At 38.7% G+C, this 24273-nt stretch overlaps 1 protein-coding gene across 1 annotated transcript in view; it reads left to right on the forward strand.

Annotated features, from left to right (window-relative positions):
- The first annotated feature begins 12480 nt into the window (after positions 1 to 12480).
- REC114 (REC114 meiotic recombination protein) overlaps positions 12481 to 24273 on the forward strand; it is a 105894-nt gene continuing 94101 nt past the window's right edge. Inside the window, exon 1 of the mRNA XM_007478123.2 lies at positions 12481 to 12743. Coding sequence (XP_007478185.1) covers positions 12603 to 12743 — 141 coding nt within the window. The 5' untranslated portion in view covers positions 12481 to 12602. The remainder of the gene's footprint in view (positions 12744 to 24273) is intronic.

Genomic DNA, 24273 nt, shown 5'->3' on the forward strand with positions numbered 1-24273 from the left:
TTTGGTTGAAGACCCAGCTCTCTTGCCTTTCTGAATATCATGTTCCAGGCCTTACGGTCATTCAGAGTGGAAATTGCTAGGTCCTGTGTGACCCTGATTGGTATTCCTTTATATCTAAATTGTCTTTTTCTAGCTTCTTGTAAGATTTTTTCTTTTGCTTGGAAGATTTGGAATTTGGCAATTACATTCCTGGAAGTTGTCTTTTGGGGATTTAGTGTAGAGTATGTTCTGTGAACTCTTTCAATGCATATTTTGTCCCCTTGTTCTAGAATCTCCAGGCAGTTTTCTTTGATGATATCTTGTATTATTATGTCAAGATTACTGTTTATTTCTGGCTTTTCTGGTAGAGCAATGATTCTCAGATTGTCTTTCCTTCCTCTGTTTTCCAGGTTTGTCACCTTGTCAGTGAGATATTTTATTAATAATTTATATTAATAATTAAAAGACTAATTCCTTAGTTTCTGACTTTGCTTTATTAATTCTTGCTCTTTTGCAAGATCATTGTCCTCCAGTTGCCTGATTCTGACCTTTAAAGTCTGGTTTTCCTTTTCAGTTTGGTCTGACCTGTTTTTTGAGGCTTTGAGCTGTTACTGCATTTGCATATTTTGGTCCTTCAGATTGCTGAGTTCCTTTTGCATTATTTCCCATTTTTCCTGCCAGAAAGCTTCAGTATTTTTGATAATTTCCAATTTTGGAAGGTTTTGGAACATTTTTTTGTGTTTCCTCTTTTATTTCCTCTGTATTTCATATTTTCGCTCCATAAAATGTGTCCAAAGTCACCCTCCCCCATTCTTCTTGCTTTTCTTAGTGTTGAGAGGTTGACCCTGAGCACTCTTTGCCATCTCTATGTTTTTTTTCTCCCCTTTCCAGTCAGAAATCTGAGTGAGGAGGGCTGGCTCTCAGTGTATTGGTCTAATGATCGAGGCTTTAGCGCCAAGCTAATTCTCTGTTCTCTGTGGCTGCGCTGTCTTTCTAGGGAAGCCCAGGGTCTGCCCTCCCCTGCCTGCCAGAGTTTTGGGTGTTACTGCTCTCAGATGTGGGTCTTTGGTGGTTGTAGTTAACTCCCAAGACCTGTGGGTGCCCCTTGCTCACTTCAGGGGATCCCTTCACACACTCGTTGATTATAGCACACTAGTTCTGGGAGCCCGCAATCTGAGTTCCCCTTGCCCGCCTGCTGGGGTTTTGGGTTTTACTACTCACAGGAGTTGGTCCTTGGTGTTCTTACTCAGGTCCCCAGACCTGGGGCTGCCCTTTGTTCAGTCCTGGGGTGCCCCTCCCTTACTTGTTGATTCTGGCCAGTGCCAACTTAAACTCTGGCTCCATTGGCATGGTGGCTGGGGGAGGGGGGTGGGTCAGCTTTTCGTTCTCTTATATTGTGGAAATGCCAGAGTCCCATCTACCTTCAGTGCTGCGCCTTATTGTGGGGTCTCTCCATGCTTATGAGGATGGCTGTTTTTGCTTTTGGGGGTCTTTTGAGGTCATTTGTGTCATTGGGTCTGAGGAGAGGAAGCCAGCCGTGTCTGCTCTGAAGCCATGCTTACCCGGAAGTCATTTGATTCCTTTTTGAGTTCTTCTTACACTTGAAACCAATTTTCATTTTTTCTTTAAAGTTGTATATGTGGTGGCTTGGCTCTCACCCTCCCCTGTTGATTCTGTGCTTTGCTTTTTGTTGTCATTGAAATTTTCTAGGTTTAGGAGTTTCTTTTGCCATTTGCTCATTTTTCCAGACTTTTTTTGCCTGTAGCCTGAGAGTTCTGAAAGCTAATGAGTTTGTTTCCTCTGCTGCTGGCTTGCAGAGTTCAGCACTATGAGCTATTTTGTCTTGAGGCTAGGTCTTTACCACAATGCCAGCTCAAAAGAACCCAGTGCTATGGACTTCCAGGCATCTCTGAGGACTCATTCCTGGGCCTGGGAGTTCAAGGGGTGGGTCTGAGGTGCTCTTTTTTTTATATAGCCTGGGTCCCAGGATCTCAAATTTGGCCTATGTCCAGTGGCAGAATCTGGTGCAGTAGGTAGTAGGGTGGATGTCCAACACTCCTCTGTGTGTATTTTGCTTCTCTTTTTTACCCTTATCCAGGGAAAGTCAATTCTCTCTGCATACCTTTCAACTTGTTCAGAAGAGCCCCCTCACTCCACCTTGCTTTTGGTTATTGACTGCTGACATTTTGAAATGCTTTTTTAAAGATTGGTTTGGAAGGATTGTCAGAGAGATTTCAGCTTTTGTTGCTACTAAGCTGCCATCTTGGGAATCTTTGGCCTTTACTTTAGTCATTCAACCATCCATTGATATGTTCATTCAATAATTGAAACTCTCCAGGACCAGTCATTTGTAGGAATTGGAAAGGTCTATGAACAGGACCTCAGAAGTCATCTGAGATACCAGAGGCAGCTTAGATTGGAACAATATCACCAGATCATAGATTTAGGGACCTTTCTTTCCATCAAATTCAGTCCTTCCTTTTACAGATAAGAAACTAAGGATAGGAGGAGTCAATGTCAAGTTCAAGGTCACACTCTTAAGTAGTGAGTAGAAGAGGGAATGTGAACCCAGGTCCTGACTCCAGAGGGAGGACTCTTTCTATGTCATCTTTCTTGTCAGGAGATAAGACAGCTCCAGAGAAAGAACTATTAGAATCATCTTTCATATCAGTGTATTAATGGTTTTATTTTGGGGTTTTGATTATGTATGAGTGTGTTCTTACAACAATGACCAATATGGAAGTGGGTTTTGCGCAATAAAAGTAATTTTTTTAAAAAAAAGAAGAGAAGACAGGCTGGCATTAAGGAATGCCAGGGATGGATTTATAGATGTGGAAGAGACTGGCTCAATCATTTTATTAACTATTTAAAAATTGTCCCCTGTGACTCAGGCTTCTTTTGGACAAATACACTCCACAGGTGGATGTCACTTTACATATCAATTATTTTGCTAACTGGATATGTGCAAATCAGGTTCTTTTGAATCAAATTATATTTTATAAATGTGTTTTGGGGGAGGGATTGAAAGGTGGAAATCATCTTAAAATGTGAAGGGCCCCTTTTTATGACAAGGCCTTACCCAAAGTGATTGCTTCACAAATCCTTGCTGAATTGAATTGAATTTGAACCTGAATAATTCTCCAAAATTATTTTTTATATAAATGCAAATTGCTTTCAATCAATCAAGAGGCATTACTGAGTGTGTGCTGGCACTGTGCTGAAGGCTGAATAATGTTAGTAATGCTAACAAAACAAAACAAAATAAGAAAAAGAACATCAACTACCTGAATAAATGTCATGGAAAAGAGCATAAGAGAGCTCAGGAGGCAGACAAGTTGACCAGTTTTGTTACTATTATATTAAATTCAATATACAATTAAAACCAACCATGTAGCACTTCATAGTTCCATAGAGCATCTTCTTTTCAATTCTTTGAATTTTGAAACATTATGTTTATTATATAAGTTGTCAATAAATATTTATTAATTGTCTTCTATACTAAAGACTAGGGGCAGCTAGGTGGCACAGTGGATCAAGTGCAAGCCTGGAGTCAAGAGGACCTAAGTTTTAATCTGACCTCAATCACTTACTAGTTGTGTGACACTGAGCAAACCATCTGACCCTGTTTGCCTCAGTTTCCTCATCTGTCAAATGAGGTGGAGAAGGAAATGGCAAAACACTATAGTATTTTTGCCAAGAAAACCCCACATGGGGTCATGAAGAGTCAGACATGATTGAAAAATGACTAAATAACAACAATGTTCCAGACACTGTGCTAAAAACTGGTGATTCAAAAAAGTAAAAGATAATCCCTACTCTCAAAGAACCCACAGTTAAATGAGGGAGACAACAGCAACTATTGACAAGCAAAATATAGACAGGATAAATTGGAGATTATAATTAAAATATTCAGTGGGATCTGTCAGGTATAGCAGTCATAAAAGGACAGGAGAAGACGAGAGAGAGAGAGAGAGAGAGAGAGAGAGAGAGAGAGAGAGAGAGAGAGAGAGAGAGAGAGAGAGAGAGAGAGAGAGAGAGAGAAGTTTCTAGGGTCCTAAGCTGAAGCCCAGGGTTGGAGAGTTAGCTTTGGAACATAGAAAGAGAAGAATCTTTCTTGTTGAGATTTCACAAGGGACAGATGGGGTGTATGAAAGCTTTTGTTTTTGTCCTGAAATCCTTGATGGTCTGTGGGTTCCACTGTGCTATACTAAAGATATCTAGGGATGGGGTGCTATATCTATGCCCTGACATACATATTAGAGAAATACCAGCATGGGCCCTAGACTCCTATCCCTGTAATTGAGGGCTGAAGAACTAGATTGAGGTGAGATGCAGGCAGAGCTGACTCACAACCTCAGCCCAGCCAAACTAAGCCATGGAGTTGAGGTAAGAGGGACATGGGATTGATTTCTGCCTCTGCCAGGATATTTTTACCTTGGGTAAATGGCTTTATTACTCTAAATATCTATTTCTTCATCTGCCAAATGAAGGAGTTGAGCTAGATAATTTCTAAGATTCCTTCCAACTTTAAATCTCTGATCCTGCATACCTCTTGATACCATTTTGCAGACTGGGTAGGAAGTAAGAAGGGAGACCATCCAAGAAAAATAGACCTAGTCCCTGTAGTTGGTGTTGAGAATTTATTATGGTTGTTCAATTATTTAAGTTGTATCCAACTCTTTGTGACCCCATTTGGGATTTTTTTTGGCAAAGACACTGGAGTGGTTTGCCATTTCCTTCCAACTAAAATGATAAAGTAAGAGAAATTGGGGTGTTAAAACCCAATAGATGGTGCTATCTGCTTGGCTGGTACCAGTGGGAAATGTCACCATAAGACAAAGGGGTATTGTGATGGAATACTATTGTGCCCAAAGGAATCATGAACTGGAGGAATTCCATGTGAACTAGAACAATTTTCAGGAATTGATGCAGAGTGAGAGGAGCAGAACCAGGAGAACATTGTACACAGAGATTGATACACTGTGGCACACTCAAATGTAATGGACTTCTCTATTAGCAGGAATGCAATGATCCAGGACAATTCTGAGAGACTTAGGAGAAAGAATGAAATCCACATCCAGAGAAAGAACTGTGGGAGTAGAAACACAGAAGAAAGACAACTGCTTGATCACATGGGTTGATGAGGATAGGATTGGGGATATAGACTCTAAACGATCACTCTAGTGCAAATATCAATAATAGGGAAATAGTTTTTGATCAATGACACATGTAAAATCCAATGGAACTGTTTCTTGGCTATGGGAGGGGGTTGAGGGGAGGGAAAGAATATGAATCTTGTAACCATGGAAAAATATTCTAAATTAATTAAATAAAAATTTCCAAATTAAAATCATAAAAAAAAGACAAAGGGGTATTAAGGGGAGGTTGAATAGGGCTGCATGTGCCTGTGCATGTACACACCACAAGCAATTATACACATTCACACAATATACAGAGGTCCATGCACCCACACACAAACGCATATGAACCCATGGGGACCTACCTTTAGGCTCAGATCTGAAGAACATCCAAAAGGTCTAGCAAATGTCCTTCTTGAGTAAAGCATTCATTGTAATAAATAGAAATTGGCTTGGTGGGTTCTTTCCTTTCTTTTCCACTGAGAAGAAAACAAATAATCAGGCATGTTGGGAGACAGTGAAGAGCTCAAGGGCTCCAGACAAGGATGAATAATGAAGTCCATGAATGGACTGCCTGCCTCCTGTGTCTACCAGGAGTGATAACATTCCACTGGTTATATTAGAAATGACAAAATTCCTGGTGCCCACCCCCTTACCTGCTGTTGCACTGGGGTATTCTGAGAAGAGCCTTGTGATTTTTGGGAGAAAAATCACCTTCAGTCTCAGCCTCTGAAGCTAAACAGAGAAAAAAACAGGCATCCAGAGAGTTGGGACATTCCCAAACACCCTCATTGGGATCCAAAGGAATTAAGAGTCTATTGAATGCCCATCAATTGGGGAATGGCTGAACAAATTGTGGTATATGTTGGTGATGGAATGCTATTGTGCTAAAAGGAATAATAAAGTGGAGGAGTTCCATGGAGACTGGAACAACCTCCAGGAAGTGATGCAGAGTGAGAGGAGCAGAACCAGGAAATCATTATACACAGAGACTGATACACTGTGGTACAATCGAAGGTAATGGACTTCTCCACTGGTGTCAATGCAACGTCCCTGAACAATCTGCAGGGATCTAAAAAATACTATCCACAAGCAGAGGATAAACTGTGGGAGTAAAAACAATGAGGAAAAGCAACTGCCTGACTACAGGGGTGGAGGGGATATGACTGAGGAGAGACTCTGAATGAACACTCTAATGAAAATACTAACAACAGGGAAATGGGTTAGAGACAGGAACACATGTGATAACCAGTGGAATCGTGCGTCGGCTATGGGAGAGGGAAGGGTGGTGGGAGGTGGGGGGGAGGAAAAGAAAATGATCTTTGTTTCCAGTGAATAATTTTGGAAATGACCAAATAAAATAATGTAAAAAAAAAGAGTCTATTGAAAGCCCTGGAAGGGTCCTTAGAGATCAGCTAGTCCAACTCTCATTTTCTAGATGAAGACACTAAGGTCCAGAGAGAAGTCACTTGCCCAAGGTCACACAGCAAATTTATGCCAATCTGGAGACTAAGAACTCTCAGAACAGACTCTCTCCATTCTTTCCAACATACTAAATGACTTCTGCTGGGTTCCCAACATCATTAAGACAGGTTTCTGGATAGGGATTGGGGGAATTGTGTTCCTGGGTCTCCACCATTCCCTAGAGTCGCAGACTCCCTCTATTGATGTAAGAAACAACTATTTCTTTCCTTCTCTTTCTCCCAGAACTTGCCTTTTTCTTGTGTCATTCTGGCTGCTTAAAATCTCTTCCCTTTTAAGAATTTGGAGCATCTGCATGATATTATTTCTAGGACTGTATCTTCTAAGATGGTGATTTCAGTCTATTTGCCTTACAGGCCTGACCTGAACTTTGTAAAAGCTAGTGGCACAGGATCATTTGCCTCCGAGGCATCACTGTGACTGAGAAGGGGATTTGCAGGGGAAACACTTGGACTGTACTTCAGTGTCCTTGGGCGGCTGACGGGTGCCTGACATTGGTCCTCCTTCTGCTCCCACGGTCTACTCCTGTGAAGTGTGTCTGACAGCAGCAGCCTGGGACCAAAAAGGCAAAAGCCACTGGGACTCAGGGCTGGCATCAGATGATGAGTGGGCAGCCATGCAAGGCATATGTTCCTATCTTCCTGCCACCGACAGGGCTAAAAAAGGCCATTTTAACCATGGAGGCAGTAGGAGCAGACATGATCTTGTCCTGCCACTCTAGGGATCAGAGGGTTGGGGCTGAAAAAGACCTGAGCCTGACCCTCTAATTTAACAGATAACAAACTAGAGGAGCAAAAAAGTGGAAGAATTTGCTCAAGGTCACACAGGTTCAATCAAACCTTAGTCTTCAGATTTTGTGGTCGATTCCCTTTCCACTCTAATTGTGGTGACCACTGAGGCGATTCTCAAAAGCTGTCCTAAAAGAAGCCCTCTAGGACAAAGGAAAGCAAAACTTTTCTAAAAATACTCTTTCTAAAAATACTCATCTGAACCCAAGCAATGATGTATGTCGTTACCAAGGGGCCTCAGGTAAGTCATTTAGCCTCGTTTTGCCCCAATTTCTCATCTGTAAAACGAGGAGGTTGGACTAGATGACCTATAAGGTCCTTTCCAGTTTTAGGCTTATAATCCTATGATATTTTTTTTTTATCCCAGTTTTGTCTTCTAGGAAATCTCCAAATGCAGTTTGAATGTAGTTGATGTCTAGGTCCCCATAGAAATGGGTAAAAAGGTCTCTTGGACAGTCTTTATTTTACTCCCTCCTGAAAAGGCAAAAACACAGCCCAAAACTCCCAACAGCTCACAGGCAATCACTAAATTCCACACTCATAATTCACCATCTCTGAAAAGAAGGGAAGGGGAGAGAAGGTATTGACTTTGTTTCTAGGTGTTTACTACCCCTCAAAATGTGTTCTGAATATATGGGTGTCTAGGACTCCTTTCAATCTTTAACTTTATTGGGTCATATGCCTAGTGGCCAGATCTCTGAGTCAAAGGTATGGAGATTTTAGTCATGTTTTAGGCATAATTTCATTTGCCAACAAGATTCTCGCTGAACGTCAGCATCTCCCTTCTTTGTTCTGTAAATAGTTCTATACATTTGTTATCTCCCCTACTAGCTTATAAATTCCATGAGGGCAGACCTGCTTCTTCATTCCAAAAGCTCTTATTTTTGCAACAATAATAGCTGACACATGTAGGATTTAATATACATTAGCTCATTTGGTCCTCACAACAACAATCTGTAGTACCAAATGCCCTGTTTTACATATGAATCTCAAGGTCTCAAATGATTTTACAGTTGTGATATATCAGAAATATGATTTGAACCTGGATCTCCATGTCTCAGTGTCTAATGCTCAAGGTCGAGAAACTTTGTTACTTCTCAACATAGTTTATACATGAGATATCAGTGTTGATTGATGAATAAATAATCTACATTTGTTTGCATTTTGTCTTTGCTTGTAAATATTTATCAAATATTATCTATTGATTTACATATATATCAAATATTTATCAATTTAAATGTTTCTCAAATATTACCGATCAATTTAAATCTTTATCAACTATTATCTATCAATGTAAATCTTTATCCAATATCTATAGATTTAAATCTTTATCAAATATCTATCGAAGGAAATCTTTATCAAATATCTATAGATTTAAATCGTTATCAAATAGTATCTAATGATATAAATATTTATCAAATATTATTTATAGATTTATAGTAGTAGTCTCTCAGTAACCGAGGATGACAATTGTCTTTGTGTGTTTTCATCTGTGATGTAGATGAGTGTGCACAAAAACACTTGTGCGTGAAGGAGATTTAAGTGGAAAAGTCGATGCACAGGGACAGTCCCACTCTCTCGGTGTTGGAAGCATTGGATTTATAGATTTAAAGCTTTATAAAATATTATCTATTGGTTTAAAGGTTTATCAAATATCTATCGATGTAAATATTTATCAAATATCTATAAATGTAAGTACTTTTCAAATATCTATTGATTTAAATATTTATCAAATATTATCTATTGATTTAAATTATATGTTTAGTTCTTAGGCAATTAGGTAATGAAGTGGATGGGGGTGGAGGGCGGTAGCCAGGGTAATCAGAAGCCCTGAGTTCAAATTTGGTCTTTCAGTGAAAGCTACCTTCCCTCCTATCTTTTCTCTATCACTTACTGAAAAAGTCATCTAGAGCTTATACCTCAATTCTCTTGGAACTCTCTCCTCAGCCCCTTGTAATCAAGCACCTGTCCTTACGATTTTACCCCTCCTCTTTGCTGGAACCTCTTTCAAGGGTCAACAATGATCTCCTTATCACTAAGTCAAAGGTGTTTCTCCTGTCTCTTCTTCATCAATCTTGGGGCAGTTAAGTGGCACCAAGTACTGGTCTGGAGTCAGGAAGACCAAATCTGGCCTCAGACACTTACTAGCTGGACAAATCACTCAACACTGTTTGTCTCAGTTTCTTCATCTGTAAAATAAATTGGAGAAGGAAATGACAAATGACTCTAGTACCTTTGCCAAGAAAATTCCAAATGGGGTCACAAAGAGTCAGAAATGACTGAACAAGACAAAAGCTTTTGACAATCTTGACCACTCTCTCCTTCTGGATATTCCTTTCTCCATCTTTGGCTTCAGTCAATCAGTATTTATCAAGTCCAGGCACATATCCCCTCTAAGTAGAGGAGACCTCATGTGAATTAACTATGTACAAATTAAGGCATATACAGGATAAATTGGAAATAATATCCTAGGGAAGGCATTAGCAACAAAGGGAGTCAGGAAAAGCTTAAAGTGACAGTATATTCTCCTGGTTCTTCTCCTATTTATCTAACCTCTTCTCTTATTTAATGGCACAGAAAGGCACCAAAATCCAGTAGTGAATAGAATGTTGGACTTGGAGCCAGGAAGATCCACCTAGAGGAAGTCACTTAACTAACCTCTCTCTGTCTCTGCTGTCTGTCTCTCTTTTCTCCTATATTAGCTTTAACAAAAGTTTAGCTATTTATTTCTCTTTTTAGGTCTAGACCTATGATTTACTCAGTGTGGGGAATTCTTGATGCAGGATTTCCCTCAACTGATACAGAATAGCAACTAATATATTTATTATGATTTTAGAGAGTTACTTGGCGAGGGTTAAATGAGTTGCTCAGGGTTATACATCCAGGATGTCAGAGAAATGCCCTGAAGATAGATATTACTGACTCCAAGACCCATTGCCTAGACACCATGCCATGGAACCTATGATTATATGAACTGCTTAATATGTTTATAACATCTTTCCTACATATGAATATAAATATAGATGAAGGCTCCTTGAGGGAAGGAATTTAATTTTCTGTTTTTGGACATTGTAGGTGCTCAATAAGTGTTTAACTTGAAAAAAATACATGGAATTTTGTATCCCACTTTTAAGGAATCTCTTTTCCATTTGTGAATAAATTTCTTTTGTTAGTCTTTTAAAATAAAATTGCAGAGCCAGGTAGGTAGTTTGGTGGATGGAGAGCCAGGTCTGGAAACAGGAGATCTTGAGTTCAATTTAGTTTCAGAAACTTCCTAGCTGTTTTGACCTTGAGGAAGTCACTTAACCCCAATTGCTTAATCCTTACCTCTCATCTGCTTGGAGCCAATATTTAATATTGATTTTAAGGCAGAAGGTAAGGGTTTAAAAAATAAAATAAAGTAAAATTGCAGTGTGCATGTCCTGATTCTGCTTTTGTTGAATCAGCTCATTTCATGTAAATTTTTCCATCTTTCAAAGTTGATAATTTTTACAATGTGATAACATTCTATTTTATTTTATTGATATATTTTTATTATTTATATTTTTATTTACATATGTATATGTGTAATATATAAATAATATTATATTATTTTATTTGACAATTCAACAATACTTTGACATTTATTTCTAGTATTTTGTTATTACAAATTAAGTCACTGATTAATATTCTTGCATGCATACTTTCCCCTCCTTTTCAATAGTTCCTTGAAAGACTGACCAACTAGGATAACACTGGATTAAAGATCTGCAACTTCATAGTTGTATCAACAATGTTAAGAGCTAGTCAGTTTGACCAATTATCTACTAAATGAATGAATTCTCTACAATTCTACAAACTGAATTAAAAGGTGGGCTGATATTTAAGATGAGTATTAAAGGAAATCTGATATTTTGACAAGAGAAAAGGGTAAAGGGAGGGAGATGGACGCCCAGGATGTCTTTGTGATACAAAGTAAGTAGTACAATTTGGTTAGAATGTATGAGAATGATGTTCAAATCCATACCCATTGGCTAGGACACTTTCAGGTGAGATTTATTATGTAGCTATGAAGAAAAGTAAGTTTAACATAAAATATTTCTTATTTCATTCATGTATAATATTTTCCCCCTTTGTATATGGAAATGCTTGTTTTAGTAAAATTTGGAATGAAAAATGAAAAATGAAAAAAAATGAAAAAAATGAAAAAAATCATACCCATTAAGGAAATGGGCATTCCCTATTAATTGTAAGCTTCATTGAGCGTATGCCTGAAGTTTACCCTTAATAAATATTTGTTGAAGCTTAAACTCCAGGTACAAAACTTTCCCTCTCAAGACCTGTTTCCTTATTTTCAGAGTTTATAAAATGTCCTCAGAGGCCCCTTCCACCTTTAATTTCTGTTTGTTTAATTTCTGCAGGATTCCTATGACTAATTAATCAATTGGTCGATAGAATTGGGGGAGCCCTAGGCTAGGTCCTTTTTGGATATTTCCCGCAGTAAATCAAGGTTTCTTTTGTCTGTTTGGGCATATGTTGAAGAAGCTCTAGAGTGGCCCCTAGTGGTGGTGCGCAGGTCTGACTCAACTCCCGCGATAAACTTCAGGCTCCAGTAACAACTATAAAATGCTCCTTTTAAGTTCAAAGCCTCCATAGCTTCTGCTCCCCATCCCCACCCCCGTCTCCCATCTGAGAGCTTAAACCTTCCTCTTCCCCACCAAGTATTCTTGGAGCTAGTGTCCCTGGCCTCCCCACTCTCCTGCTAAAAAGCTGCCCCAAGCACAGGCCATGCCCGTGCCTGGACGCCCCTTCCAGCACCATCTCTATCTTCCCTCTTTCTATAGGAAGCCATGCCCAACTCCTTAATCCTAGGGCCTTCCCTATCTTAATTAGTTCCCATTTATGCTGGGCAGAGCCTGTTAGTACACGCCAGCTATTTCCCCCATAAGCCAGTGAACTCCTGGCAGGCAGGTGCTGTTTCGCCCATTTTTGCACACGCAGGATCAAGGTACTGGGCAGGCAGGCAAACACTGGTTTGCTCCGCTAACCACGTGCGCGCTTTCCCGGGCAAGGAGGCGCGTGCGCAGGATGCAGTCTGTCATTGGCTGCTCATAGGTCAGGAGGCGGGTGCACAGAGAGGGCTCACTCCAGGATTGGCCTGGGGCTTGTCTCTAGGGCTCGGGGAAATGTGAGAGAAGCACCCTACGAGGACCGGCAACGAGGTAGACGCGTGGCCATGGCAAGAGCTGCGAAGGTGCCCCTCTGCGCCTCCGACCAGTGGTCCCTGAAACACTACGGACGCTTCTTGCCTAATAGCACCGACCGCTTTGGGGTGGAAGCTGAGGCGGAGGCGGGTTCAGACTCGTCCTCCTGGAAGGTGAGGTGGGGGAGGGGCAGGCTGTGGGGGAGGGGTGGCTCCCAGGTGGAGGGAGAGAGCTAGGAGGGGTGAGTCCTTGAGTAAGGTAGGCAAAAAGGTCGGTGAGAATGAGGTTCAGCAACAAATAGTGAAGTAGTTAGAGGCAAGGTTGGGTGATCTGGGTAAATAACTTCACTTTCCCATGCTGAAAAGTAAGAGTATTTCTATTTATATCTTAGGGTTATGAAGATAAGAATGAGATCATGAAATAAATAAATATACAATAAACCTATTTGTAGAAATAGAGTGATAAAATATATAGCTGTATTCATATATTTAGGAGTTTCTTTTGCAAAGATACTGGAGTTCTCTGCCATTTCTTTCTCCATCTCATTTTACAGATGAGGAAACTCAGACAAACAAGGGGAAATGACTTGCCAAGGTCACACAATTAGGAAGTGTCAGGCTAGATTTGAACTCAAGACGAGGCTTTCAGACTCTAGGACCAGTGCCACCTAGCTGCTCAATATGCGTATAAACATATTTATAAAATGTAGAAAATATTTATTTGAATATGTTGAATAAACATACAAATAGTATAACAAGATTATATACTTATGTGTTTATGTATTTATAAATGTTAATTATACACTAGTATTACATACATTTACATTTATTCTACATTTTATATGTATACATTTGTAATAACTTTATAAATGCTAGTTGCTATTATTATCATCATTAGCATTATCTCTTATTCTCATAGCATATTCAGTCTATTGCCAAGTCTTGTTTCTACTTTCAAAATCACACCCCCCCCCCCCCCCCTTCTGACACTTGACTCTCACTTTGGTACAGACTTCCATCACCTCATGCCTTTACTGTGAAATAGTCCTCAGTTTGGTCTCCCTTCCTCAAGTCTCTCTCCACTACAATCCACCATCTATTTAGCTGCCAGAGTGACTTTTCTCAAGCACAATTCTGACCATATTGCATCCTCACTCAGTAAACTCCTTTGACTCTCTTTTGGCCCCTAAATCAAATATAGAATTCCGTGTTTGTTGTTCAAAGCCCTTAATAACCTGGCTTTGACCTACTTTTCCAATTTGTTCATATTTTGCTCCATGTTCTATATAATCCAATTCCAGGCATTTTACTGTTCCTCCAACATAAAGTTATCATCTCCTGTGTCCTTGCCTTTTCATTTGCTGTCCCTCATGTCTGGAATATTCTCCCTCCTCACCTTTACCTTCTGGTTTATCTGTCTTTTTTTTTTTAAAGGCCTAAAGACAAGAGGTCCTAGGTTCAAATCTGGCCTCAGATACTTCCTAGCTGTGTGACCCTGGGCAAGTCACCTAACTCCCATTGCTTAGCCCTTACTGCTCTTCTGCCTTGGAATCAATACACAGTATTGATTTTAAGATGGAAGGTAAAGGTTAAAAAAAACAAAACAGCAGAAATCTCACTTTCAATTGTCCTTTCCCAGCTTCCTCTACCTCTCATCCCTTTCCCCTAAGGTTGTCTTTGCTTTCTAGCTACCGAGTACATAATGTATTTACAAAGTGGTTTGCATGGTTTCCTTTATTAGAATATGAGTTTATTTAGAGCAGTGACTGTGTTTTTGGCTTTCTTTGTATCTCTGGCATTTAGGCCAGTGCCTGGCACCTAGCAGTGCTTCATAAATACTTGTTGAATAAATATATTGTGGGAGAAATACACCCAAGTATGTAGCAGAGTCTTGCTCCAAGAATGGGAGACTCAAACTCTGTTCAATCCAGAATAAGAAAATAATTTTATTTGAAGAAGAAATTTATGGTCATATAGCAACTTAATAGAGCTGGTGGAATAGTTTTGGAACTAATCAGGTAGCTCTAAGGCTGATGGATTAGCCCAGAGACTAGTAGAGTAGTTTCTCTGGAGCTGATAGAATAGCAGCTCCAAGTGTGGAATAGCAACTGGAGGTGTGGATCACAGTTCGCATATTTATTATGGACTGGAAGCTAGTCATCTCCTATTCCAGGGAAGTCTCCACCTTTCCTGAAAACCCTGGAAAATGGGCATGGCCAAATTCAGGTGGAGGTATATTGTGGGGTTTGACTTGCATATCATAGGGAATAAGGAGCATGTGCAGATTTGGGTGATCCTTCTAGAATACCAGAGTCCTTGGTGCCCATGTCTCATGTTCTCCCACTGTCCACCTTGTCATTTGTCAAAGTGGGAGAAGTCATGCTGCCCTTCTGGAATGAGAACATCGAGAGGTGGATGTAGTATGGTCCTAACAGTTCAGAACTAATATAAATAAATAATATATAATAATATAAGTAATTAGTAAAACAGATTAAACACAAAGCTGATGGCCCGGTATAGTATATTCCTCAACCAATATTAATGATTAATACTCGCAATTTATACTTGACTAATGCTGTAGTTTATGTTTAACTGCTACTAACTGGTAAGAAATGCAAGATTTCTGCTCATGGATAGGACGAGCCAATATAATAAAAATGACCATCCTGCCCAAACTTATTTATCTATTTAGTGCCATACTCATTGAACTCCCAAAATATTTCTTTATTGATTTAGAAAAAAACATAACAAAATTCATTTGGAATAACAAAAGATCAAGGATATCCAGGGAAATAATGAAAAAAAAACACATATGATGGGGGCCTTGCAGTCCCAGACCTTAAACTATATTACAAAGCAGCAGTCATCAAAACAATTTGGTACTGGCTAAGAAACAGAAAGGAAGATCAGTGGAATAGAATGGGGGAAAGCGACCTCAGCAAGACAGTATACGATAAACCCAAAGATCCCAGCTTTTGGGACAAAAATCCACCATTCGATAAAAACTGCTGGGAAAACTGGAAGACAGTATGGGAGAGATTAGGAATAGATCAACACCTGACACCCTACACCAAGATAAATTCAAAATGGGTGAATGACTTAAACATAAAGAAGGAAACCATAAGTAAATTGGGTAAACACAGAATAGTATACATGTCAGACCTTTGGGAGGGGAAAGGCTTTAAAACCAAGCAAGACATAGAAAAAATCACAAAATGTAAAATAAATAATTTTGACTACATCAAATTAAAAAGCTTTTGTACAAACAAAACCAATGTAACTAAAATCAGAAGGGAAACAACAAATTGGGAAAAAATCTTCATAGAAACTTCTGACAAAGGTTTAATTACTCAAATTTATAAAGAGCTAAATCAATTGTACAAAAAATCAAGCCATTCTCCAATTGATAAATGGGCAAGGGACATGGATAGGCAGTTCTCAGATAAAGAAATCAAAACTATTAATAAGCACATGAAAAAGTGTTCTAAATCTCTTATAATCAGAGAGATGCAAATCAAAACAACTCTGAGGTATCACCTCACACCAAGCAGACTCGCTAGCATGATAGCAAAGGAAAGTAATGAATGCTGGAGGGGATGTGGAAAAGTAGGGACATTAATTCATTGCTGGTGGAGTTGTGAACTGATCCAACCATTCTGGAGGGCAATTTGGAACTATGCCCAAAGGGCGACAAAAGAATGTCCTACCCTTTGATCCAGCCATAGCACTGCTGGGTCTGTACCCCAAAGAGACAATGGACAAAAAGACTTGTACAAAAATATTCATAGCTGTGCTCTTTGTGGTGGCCAAAAACTGGAAAGTGAGGGTTTGCCCATCAATTGGGGAATGGCTGAACAAATTGTGGTATATGTTGGTGATGGAATACTATTGAGCAAAAAGGAATAATAAAGTGGAGGAATTCCATGGAGAATGGAACAACCTCCAGGAAGTGATGCAGAGTGAGAGGAGCAGAACCAGGAGAACATTGTACACAGAGACTAATACACTGTGGTATAATCGAATGTAATGGACTTCTCCATTGATGGTGGTGTAATGGCCCGGAACAATCTGCAGGGATCTAGGAGAAAAAACACTATGCATAAGGAAAGGATAGACTATGGGAGTGGAAACACCGAGGAAAAGCAACTGCCTGACTACAGTGGTTGAGGGGACATAACAGAGGAGAGACTCTAAACAAAACTCTAATGCAAATATTGACAACATAGAAATGGATTCTAATCAAGAACATATGTGAAACCCAGTGGAATCATGCATCGGCTATGGGGGTGGGGGGGAGGAAAAGAAAATGATCTTTGTCTTTTATGAATAATGCTTGGAAATGATCAAATAAAGTATTATTTAAAAAAAAAAGAAATGCAAGATTTCAGAGTATGAGGGTCCTGTTCCTATTACTACCTTAACTGCCTGTTTAAGCCCCCATCAACTCTCAGGGATGTCTAAAAAGTTATTTTTCTCTCCATACCTTCAAGTCTATCAGCTCTCTGTCAGGAAAAATTAATAGGTTTTATCCTAGGTCTTCTGGAGACATGGTTGGTCATTGCTTTGATTAGAATTCTTTCAGAATTGTTTTTCTTTACAATATTTTCATTGTATAAATTGTTCTTTGTGTTCTGCTAACTTCACTACCCAGGATTCTTTGAAATCATCTCATTTCCATTTATTTATTGGGGGGGGGTATTTGATTGTTCATTTTTTTTTCATTTTTTTTCATTTTTCTACTTTTGACATTCTTTTTCTTTTCTGTTCCAAATTCTCTCCATCATGCCAAACATTTCTATATTAGCAATGTTGTAAACAAAAAGCAAAAAAAAAATAGAGAAAGAAAAAAACAATTTGTTTTGATCTGTACTCAGAGTTCATCAGTTCCCTCTTGTGGGGGATAGTCTTTTCATTGTTAAGTCCTTTGGAATTGTCTTGGATCATTATAAGGATCAGAGTAGTTAAATATTTCACAATTGATCATCCTTACAATATTGCTATTATTTTTATAGTATTCTTCTGGTCCTGCTCACTTCACTTTGCATCAGTTCATATAAGTCTTCACAAGTTTTCCCGAAATCATGAGTCATGTATTATAGTATAGTAGTAGTAATGGTCCTCAAAACCCAGCTACGATGGTCTGGACATGTCATCCACATGGACCCACAGCGAATACCAAGACAGGTATTCTATGGTGAACAACTGGACTCAGGAAACAAGGCTGACCAAAGAAAAGATACAAGGATCAGCTAAAGTCAAACTTGAAGTGGGCTGGCATTACACCAAAGCAACTAGAACTCGCTGCCTCTGACAGAAGCAGCTGGTGAACCCACATTAACCATGCCGCCGCCACCTTTGAAGATGAGCGACGTCGACGTCTTGCCGCTGCGCGTGAACACCGACACCAGGCCACAACCGCACCTCCCGTAACAACTGGCGCCCCATGCCCCATGTGCCATAAACTCTGCGCCTCAGCCTTTGGACTTCAAAGCCACATGAGGGTACACCGTAGATGAAAACGTACAAAGACAATTGTCATTCTCGGTCACCGAGAGACTACCACTATTCTATTACAATCATATGCTATGTCTTGTTCAGCCCTTTAATCTTAATTCTGAATTGTTCTCCAGAATAGTTGGATTAGTTCCAAGTGGAGTTCACAACTCCACCAGCAATGTATTAATAAACCAATATTTCTTTTCCAGTATTTTTAATTTTCCTTTTCTGTCATTGTAGGCAATCTGATAGATGTGAGGTGGTACCCTGCTCCTTTGCAACTGCAAATGCTAGAAATCTACTCTGCCCTGGAAGTATGGCCCCTAATCTTTCTCCTTCTTGGCCTCCAAGCCCTATAGCTGGTGTTATCACCATACTGCACACCATGCTAACTCCCACCCCAGTGTCATAGACCTTTCCTCCTAGTCTCTTGAGTTACCTTAGGCTGAAAAAATGTCTCACCTCAACTTTTTGTTAGCTATGCTGCTCTGAAATTTGATTTGATGTGCCGTTTATGGTTGTTTGGAGGGGAATTTTGGAAGAGTTTGGCTTGAGTGCTCCTTCAGCTATCTTCATCTCATCTCTTATAGGACAGTAACATTATGTTATGTTCATATACCACACTCTGTTCAGCTATTCTATAATTGCCAGGCACTCCCTTAGTTTCCACATCTTTTCTTTGTTCTTTTAGTCACTCATAGAATCTGAAAGTTTGTTTCACTTGACAGTATTTCCTCTACAGTATTATCCTTTCTCTTAACCACACCTGTCCAGTCCTCATCCCAATCCCTGCCCATTTCCCTGTTGAGATCAGTGTTTTTCTACACCTAATTGAGTATATGTATGCGTTTGTGATCCACCCTTCTTTAGTTCAGATTAGATTTGTGGCTGGCTAGATGCCAATCCCCTACCTCATGTTTTCATATTCTTTTTTCCTTGTCTAGATTATGAGAAATAGCAAATACCACCTCTTTCTCCCACTTTTCTACACTAGTGTATGTTACTTTTATGCTTCCTTCTCTTTTCCCTCATAAAACTTTCAGAGCAGGAGAAGTCCCCCCAGGGTCCTGCGTTTTTGTTTTTTTTTCATTAATTCCCTTAGTACATTTAAGTTCTGAAGGGAAACATGTTACATCACATATTAGAATGGAAAAATAGGGACATTAAGGCACTTTTGGTGGAATTGTGAAGTGGTCCAGCTGTTCTGGAGAACAGTTTGGAAATATGTCCAAAAGACTAAAACTGTATATACCTTTTGACCCAGCAAAGAATGTGTAATGGGGCTGGAAAGGTAGGCAGGGCCCAAGTACTAAAGGGCTTTAAATGCCAAATAGAAGAGAATGCTTTAGTAACTTTTGAAGAAGAGTGAAGGGGATATTGTTCCCAAAGAAAAATTATCTCTAATGGATGAACATCTCTAATTGATGGATATCAAGATACTGAGAAAGGGCAAGAAATGAATGTGGGAAATCACAGGAGGGGACAGACTGCAGCAGTGTCCTGATTTGCTCTGCAGGTGACTCTTCAATTCAGTTGTACGGAGAAAAAAAAAAAAGAGTTGCATCCTGAAGCATCATCTTCAAAACAGATATCAGTATTCTCTGTGGACTGTGAATTATTGGTCTGAGCCCTTAAAGAACTACTTCTGTTATTCCTGCTAAATATCCTGGAGTTACCTCTGGATATAGCACCTCTAGCACTGCCACAAAGAACCAATAGAAATGGAAGATGGCAATGGGTTAGGTGTATGGATGAGTTTCCCCTAAGGGCCAGTCTCTAATATGAGCTCTGATACTTCCAGTCATATAGGGCACCTATGTAAAGGTGGGCTCAGGCTGCATTCTTTAAAGGTTCATCATTTTTCCCATTACAGCCAATTGTGACCATTTGGATGAAGAACTAGATCTGCAACTAAATTTAGAATGTGACTATGAAATTAGATAACACAAACATTTCAGTACCTTAAATCCAAGGAAGGCAGAAAGGTGGCCAAAATGTTCCTGCAAAATGCTCTGGAACTATTCTAAGTACGTTATTTTTGTCTTTTTAGTAACATGTAATCAAAGCTATCTGTTTTATCTTTTGTAATTGTCTCTATCATTTGTTTGGTTAAGAGAAAGCATAAAGGATTCAGTAAGGTTAAACAAATTGCTTTCCCAAATGAGAAGATGATACTTGTAACTCCTAAGAATATTATCATTATTAGGACAGTTAGAGGGCAAGAGTGTTAGTTGAATATGATGGGATGATATCTAAAAAAATAAAATTAAGACATGAGAAAGAGGTGCATGGGGAAAAGGGTTGAGGGAGAGGTGGAATTGGATAAATTATTTCACATATGAGGTGCAAAAGAGCCATTACAGTGAAGGGAAAGATGGAGGAAGTGAAGGAGGGCATTGCTCCAACCTTATTCTCATCAGAATTGGCTCAAAGAAAGAAGAACATACACACTTGGGTGTAGAAATCCATTTTTACCAGTACCTCAAGAAAGTAGGAGGGAAAAGAGATAAAAGAAGGGGAAGTGATGATAGAAAGGAGAGGACAGATTGAGAGATGGTAATCAGAAGCAAAACACTTGAGGATGGACAGAGTAGGATAAATGATGGGAAATAGAATGGAGGGTAATATACAATATTCATAGTGGTGAAAAACATTTTTTAAACAAGTCTTTCTCTACTAATGGCCTTATTTCTGAAATACATAGAGAAATGAGTCAAATGTATAAGAATCTAAGTCATTCCCCAATTGATAAATAGACGAAGGATATGAATAGGTAATTTTCAGATAAAGTAATCAAAGCTATCTATAGCTACATGAAAAAAATGCTGTCATTATTATTCAGAGAAACACATTAAAATAACTCTAGGGTACCATCTCATACCTATCAGTTTGACTTATGACAGAAAAGGAAAATAATAAAAGTTGGGAGGAATGTGGGGAAATGGAAACACAGTTGGAGTTATAAATTCAATCATTTTGGAAATCAATTAGAGGAGAGAATGAAAGAATTCAGGACTCAAGATTTTAAAAAAGAATGTAACAAATTATTTTTACATGTAATGGGGGAAAGTAAACATTTAAAAAATCTTTTAAAACTGCCAAAAAAAGAAAGGAAAAAATGAATAGTGTGAAAAAGCAGTAGCTCAGGAGGCTTTGAATTTATTGGTACTAGATATATATAGGATTACACTGATTGACTTGGTAAGACTGAGAATTTTTAATAAATTTTTATTTTTAAATATTTTCCCATGTTTATATGATTCATTTTCTTTCCCTCCCTCCTCCCAGAGCCAACAAGCAATTCCATTGGGTTGTACATTGGAAGTCAGGGTTTTAATAAAGGATACATAAGAATTTTTAACAAGACCAAAATTTAACTTAACCTGTCTATGTTGAATGTATAAATTAAATCTGAGCTTAAGTTTTAGTTTCTTTATATGCCTATGCTCTTTCTTGGTCTCAAGATAATTATCCATTAGATCAAGGTTGTTGTACTAGCTTGAAGCAAATCATGTCACTTTCTGGTATTTCTTCTTTTATAAAAGGAGGATATGGGACTAGATCAGTTTGTGAAGTCTTAGTCAATTGTATTAAACAGATTGATGTTTAAATAGTAGTGTCCTGAAATAAATAAAATTCACACATTAAGAAAAAGGCATTATTAATAAAGATTAAGAAGGTCTTGTGAGCCTGGGACATAGCCATGTACTTGAATATATATGTGTCCACTGAGGAAACTGACAGAAAAATCTTTATGCATTCAAGAGGGAAGTGAGAAGGGGCCGTCACATGAGGTAGGCAACCTACCTATCATGTGGTTCCAGCCACCTCCAGCAAGCTGAGCAAAAAACCTTACTTCAATCTGGTCAATTTCACCTTCAAGATCCAAGGTGCCCCAAACCTTAATGAGAGGACAAAGGCACTCAGGCCACTTTTTGTAGCAGGTTTAGCCCAAGTTTGTTGCTATTTATAGGTTAAATAGAACTCAGATTGGAAGGGTGGACTCCAGCTCGAATTTGTTAAGGGCAAAAGGTATTAAGAACAGGAATGCAAAGACTTTTCCTCCGAGAATCTAGGGAGAACCTGGCCTTTTGTCCAAGAAAGGATTATTATGAATTGATGTTAATAATCAAATGATAAGGTATTAGAATTACATCTCAACATTTTATATATTTAGGAACTTAATGGATTTCTAATTATTGATGTCAAAATGGTTTTTAAAAGTTAGTTGTTAACTTGCTTTTAAATGAAACTTTAGATTTTTCCAGACTACAAGAATAATGGTTTTGCCAAAATTTTAGACAAAGTTTTCCTTTTTCTAAAAGGAAAAAAAAAAGGTCATTTTTATTTTAATAACTGGAACATAAGATAACTGACCTACTTATGTCAATTTTTTCTTTAAAAGAAAAGTAATGGGAAATTTTTGCCCTTGAATTGACTTTTTAAAATGAAGAAATCTAGGTTATAATATTAAATTATGCTTTGGATTCTTCTAACAATTATGGAGAACTTTTCTGATTCAAAATAAACAATCATAATTTTGCACCTTAGTATATTTGTCTCATTATATGACCACAATGTTGTTCATTAACTACTTCGTGCTTGTTCTTGCTTTATTAGGCGATAGTGGGTAATTATACCAGAGGAAGATAATAGGGTTTTTTTGAAAATTATATTTAATTAGATGATTTGGAATATTTTTCCATGGTTACAAGACTCATGTTCTTTCCCTCTCTTCCCTCCCCTCCTCCCCCATATCTAATGTGCAATTCTACTGGGTTTAACATGTGTCACTGATTAAGACCTATTTCCATATTATTAATATTTGCATTAGGGTGATCATTTAGAGTCTACATCCCCAATCATATCCCCATCAACCCATGTGATCAAGCAGTTGTTTTTCTTCTATTTCTTTTCCCACAGAGGAAGATAATAGTTTAATCGTAATTTGAGAGGATTAATAAAACACCAATAAGATGATGGAAAAAGTATTAGTACTATCATTGATTCTGTTTATTTTCATTTTCCCCTGAAAAACATTGCAGTAGGGGAAAACACAGCACCTTAACTACTACATTATTTTGTTCCATTGTTAATTGCTTAGGGTTCAAAGTACAGTCATTAACTTACTTATAAAACATTGGATTTAAAATTGTACATATTACTGGGCAGCCAGAAAAAAGTGTCTTGAGCCTTTGCTTCCACCCTTGTGGAGGGAACTTTTTTGTTCTTCAATTGAGAAAACCGCAACTGAGAGCTATCTTGTGAAGTAAGATGTTCAGTATTTAGCTGTTTTGAGAGCTTTCTGATATAGTAAAAGAGAGTACTAGCCTTGAGGTTAGGAAATATTGCTTCTATTCCTCAGTCCACCCACTAGCAAGTTGTGTGACCTTGAGCAACCTCTCTGACTTTCTTGTTTCCGTAATGATAAAATGAGAATTGCTGTGGTTTGGTGGAAGGAGCACTGAATTTTTAATTGGGAAACAATTCAAGTCCTGTCTTTGTTAGATGGCAGACCCACTTAAACTCTACCAAATTACCCTCCAAAAAACTATATTATAACTCTCCAAACCCACAAAAACATGGCTAAAATAATTTTTCATCCTGAAACAACTTAGAAGGCCAGCACAAAAAAATCTAGAGCACCAGAATTGAGCACATAGCGGAATGAAAGGTAGAACCCACCATTCAGCACCATTGCTGAATCAGCAGCAAAAGGCTTCTGGAGCTCTCAGCCATTGATGAAAGAGGGTGTTGGCCAGCTGCTCCAAAGGAGCTTTCAGGGGGTCTATTCGCTGGTTCTGGGTGTGAGACTCTTGCCACATTTCCCATATGCAGAATCAGGTCACTGTCTTGGGGCACAGTCCTAGGATGAAGAGGAGCACTAATACACACCAGTGCTTGTGTCCACAGGGGAGCAGGAGACCCTGGTTACAGTTCCAAAGTGGAAAAAAATGCTTGGGGTTACTCACAGCTGTAATGATTAAAATAGTGGAGCCATAAACTGTGGCAGATAAAAGAATGGTTGGCTTAAATTGTGACTGCAGAAAATATGGTTTAAAGACAGTGTCTTGTTTTAAATCAAATATAAGGTGGTCTCCAGGGGAAAATTCCCAAATATTAAATATACCCAAGTCAGATGGGTTTTATAGATTTTAATTAATACAAATGAGGAATTAATGAAAGGGAGAGAGAGGGAAAAAGGAAA

The sequence above is a fragment of the Monodelphis domestica genome, chromosome 1, assembly GCF_027887165.1.
Source record: "Monodelphis domestica isolate mMonDom1 chromosome 1, mMonDom1.pri, whole genome shotgun sequence".
Classification (NCBI taxonomy): domain Eukaryota; kingdom Metazoa; phylum Chordata; class Mammalia; order Didelphimorphia; family Didelphidae; genus Monodelphis; species Monodelphis domestica.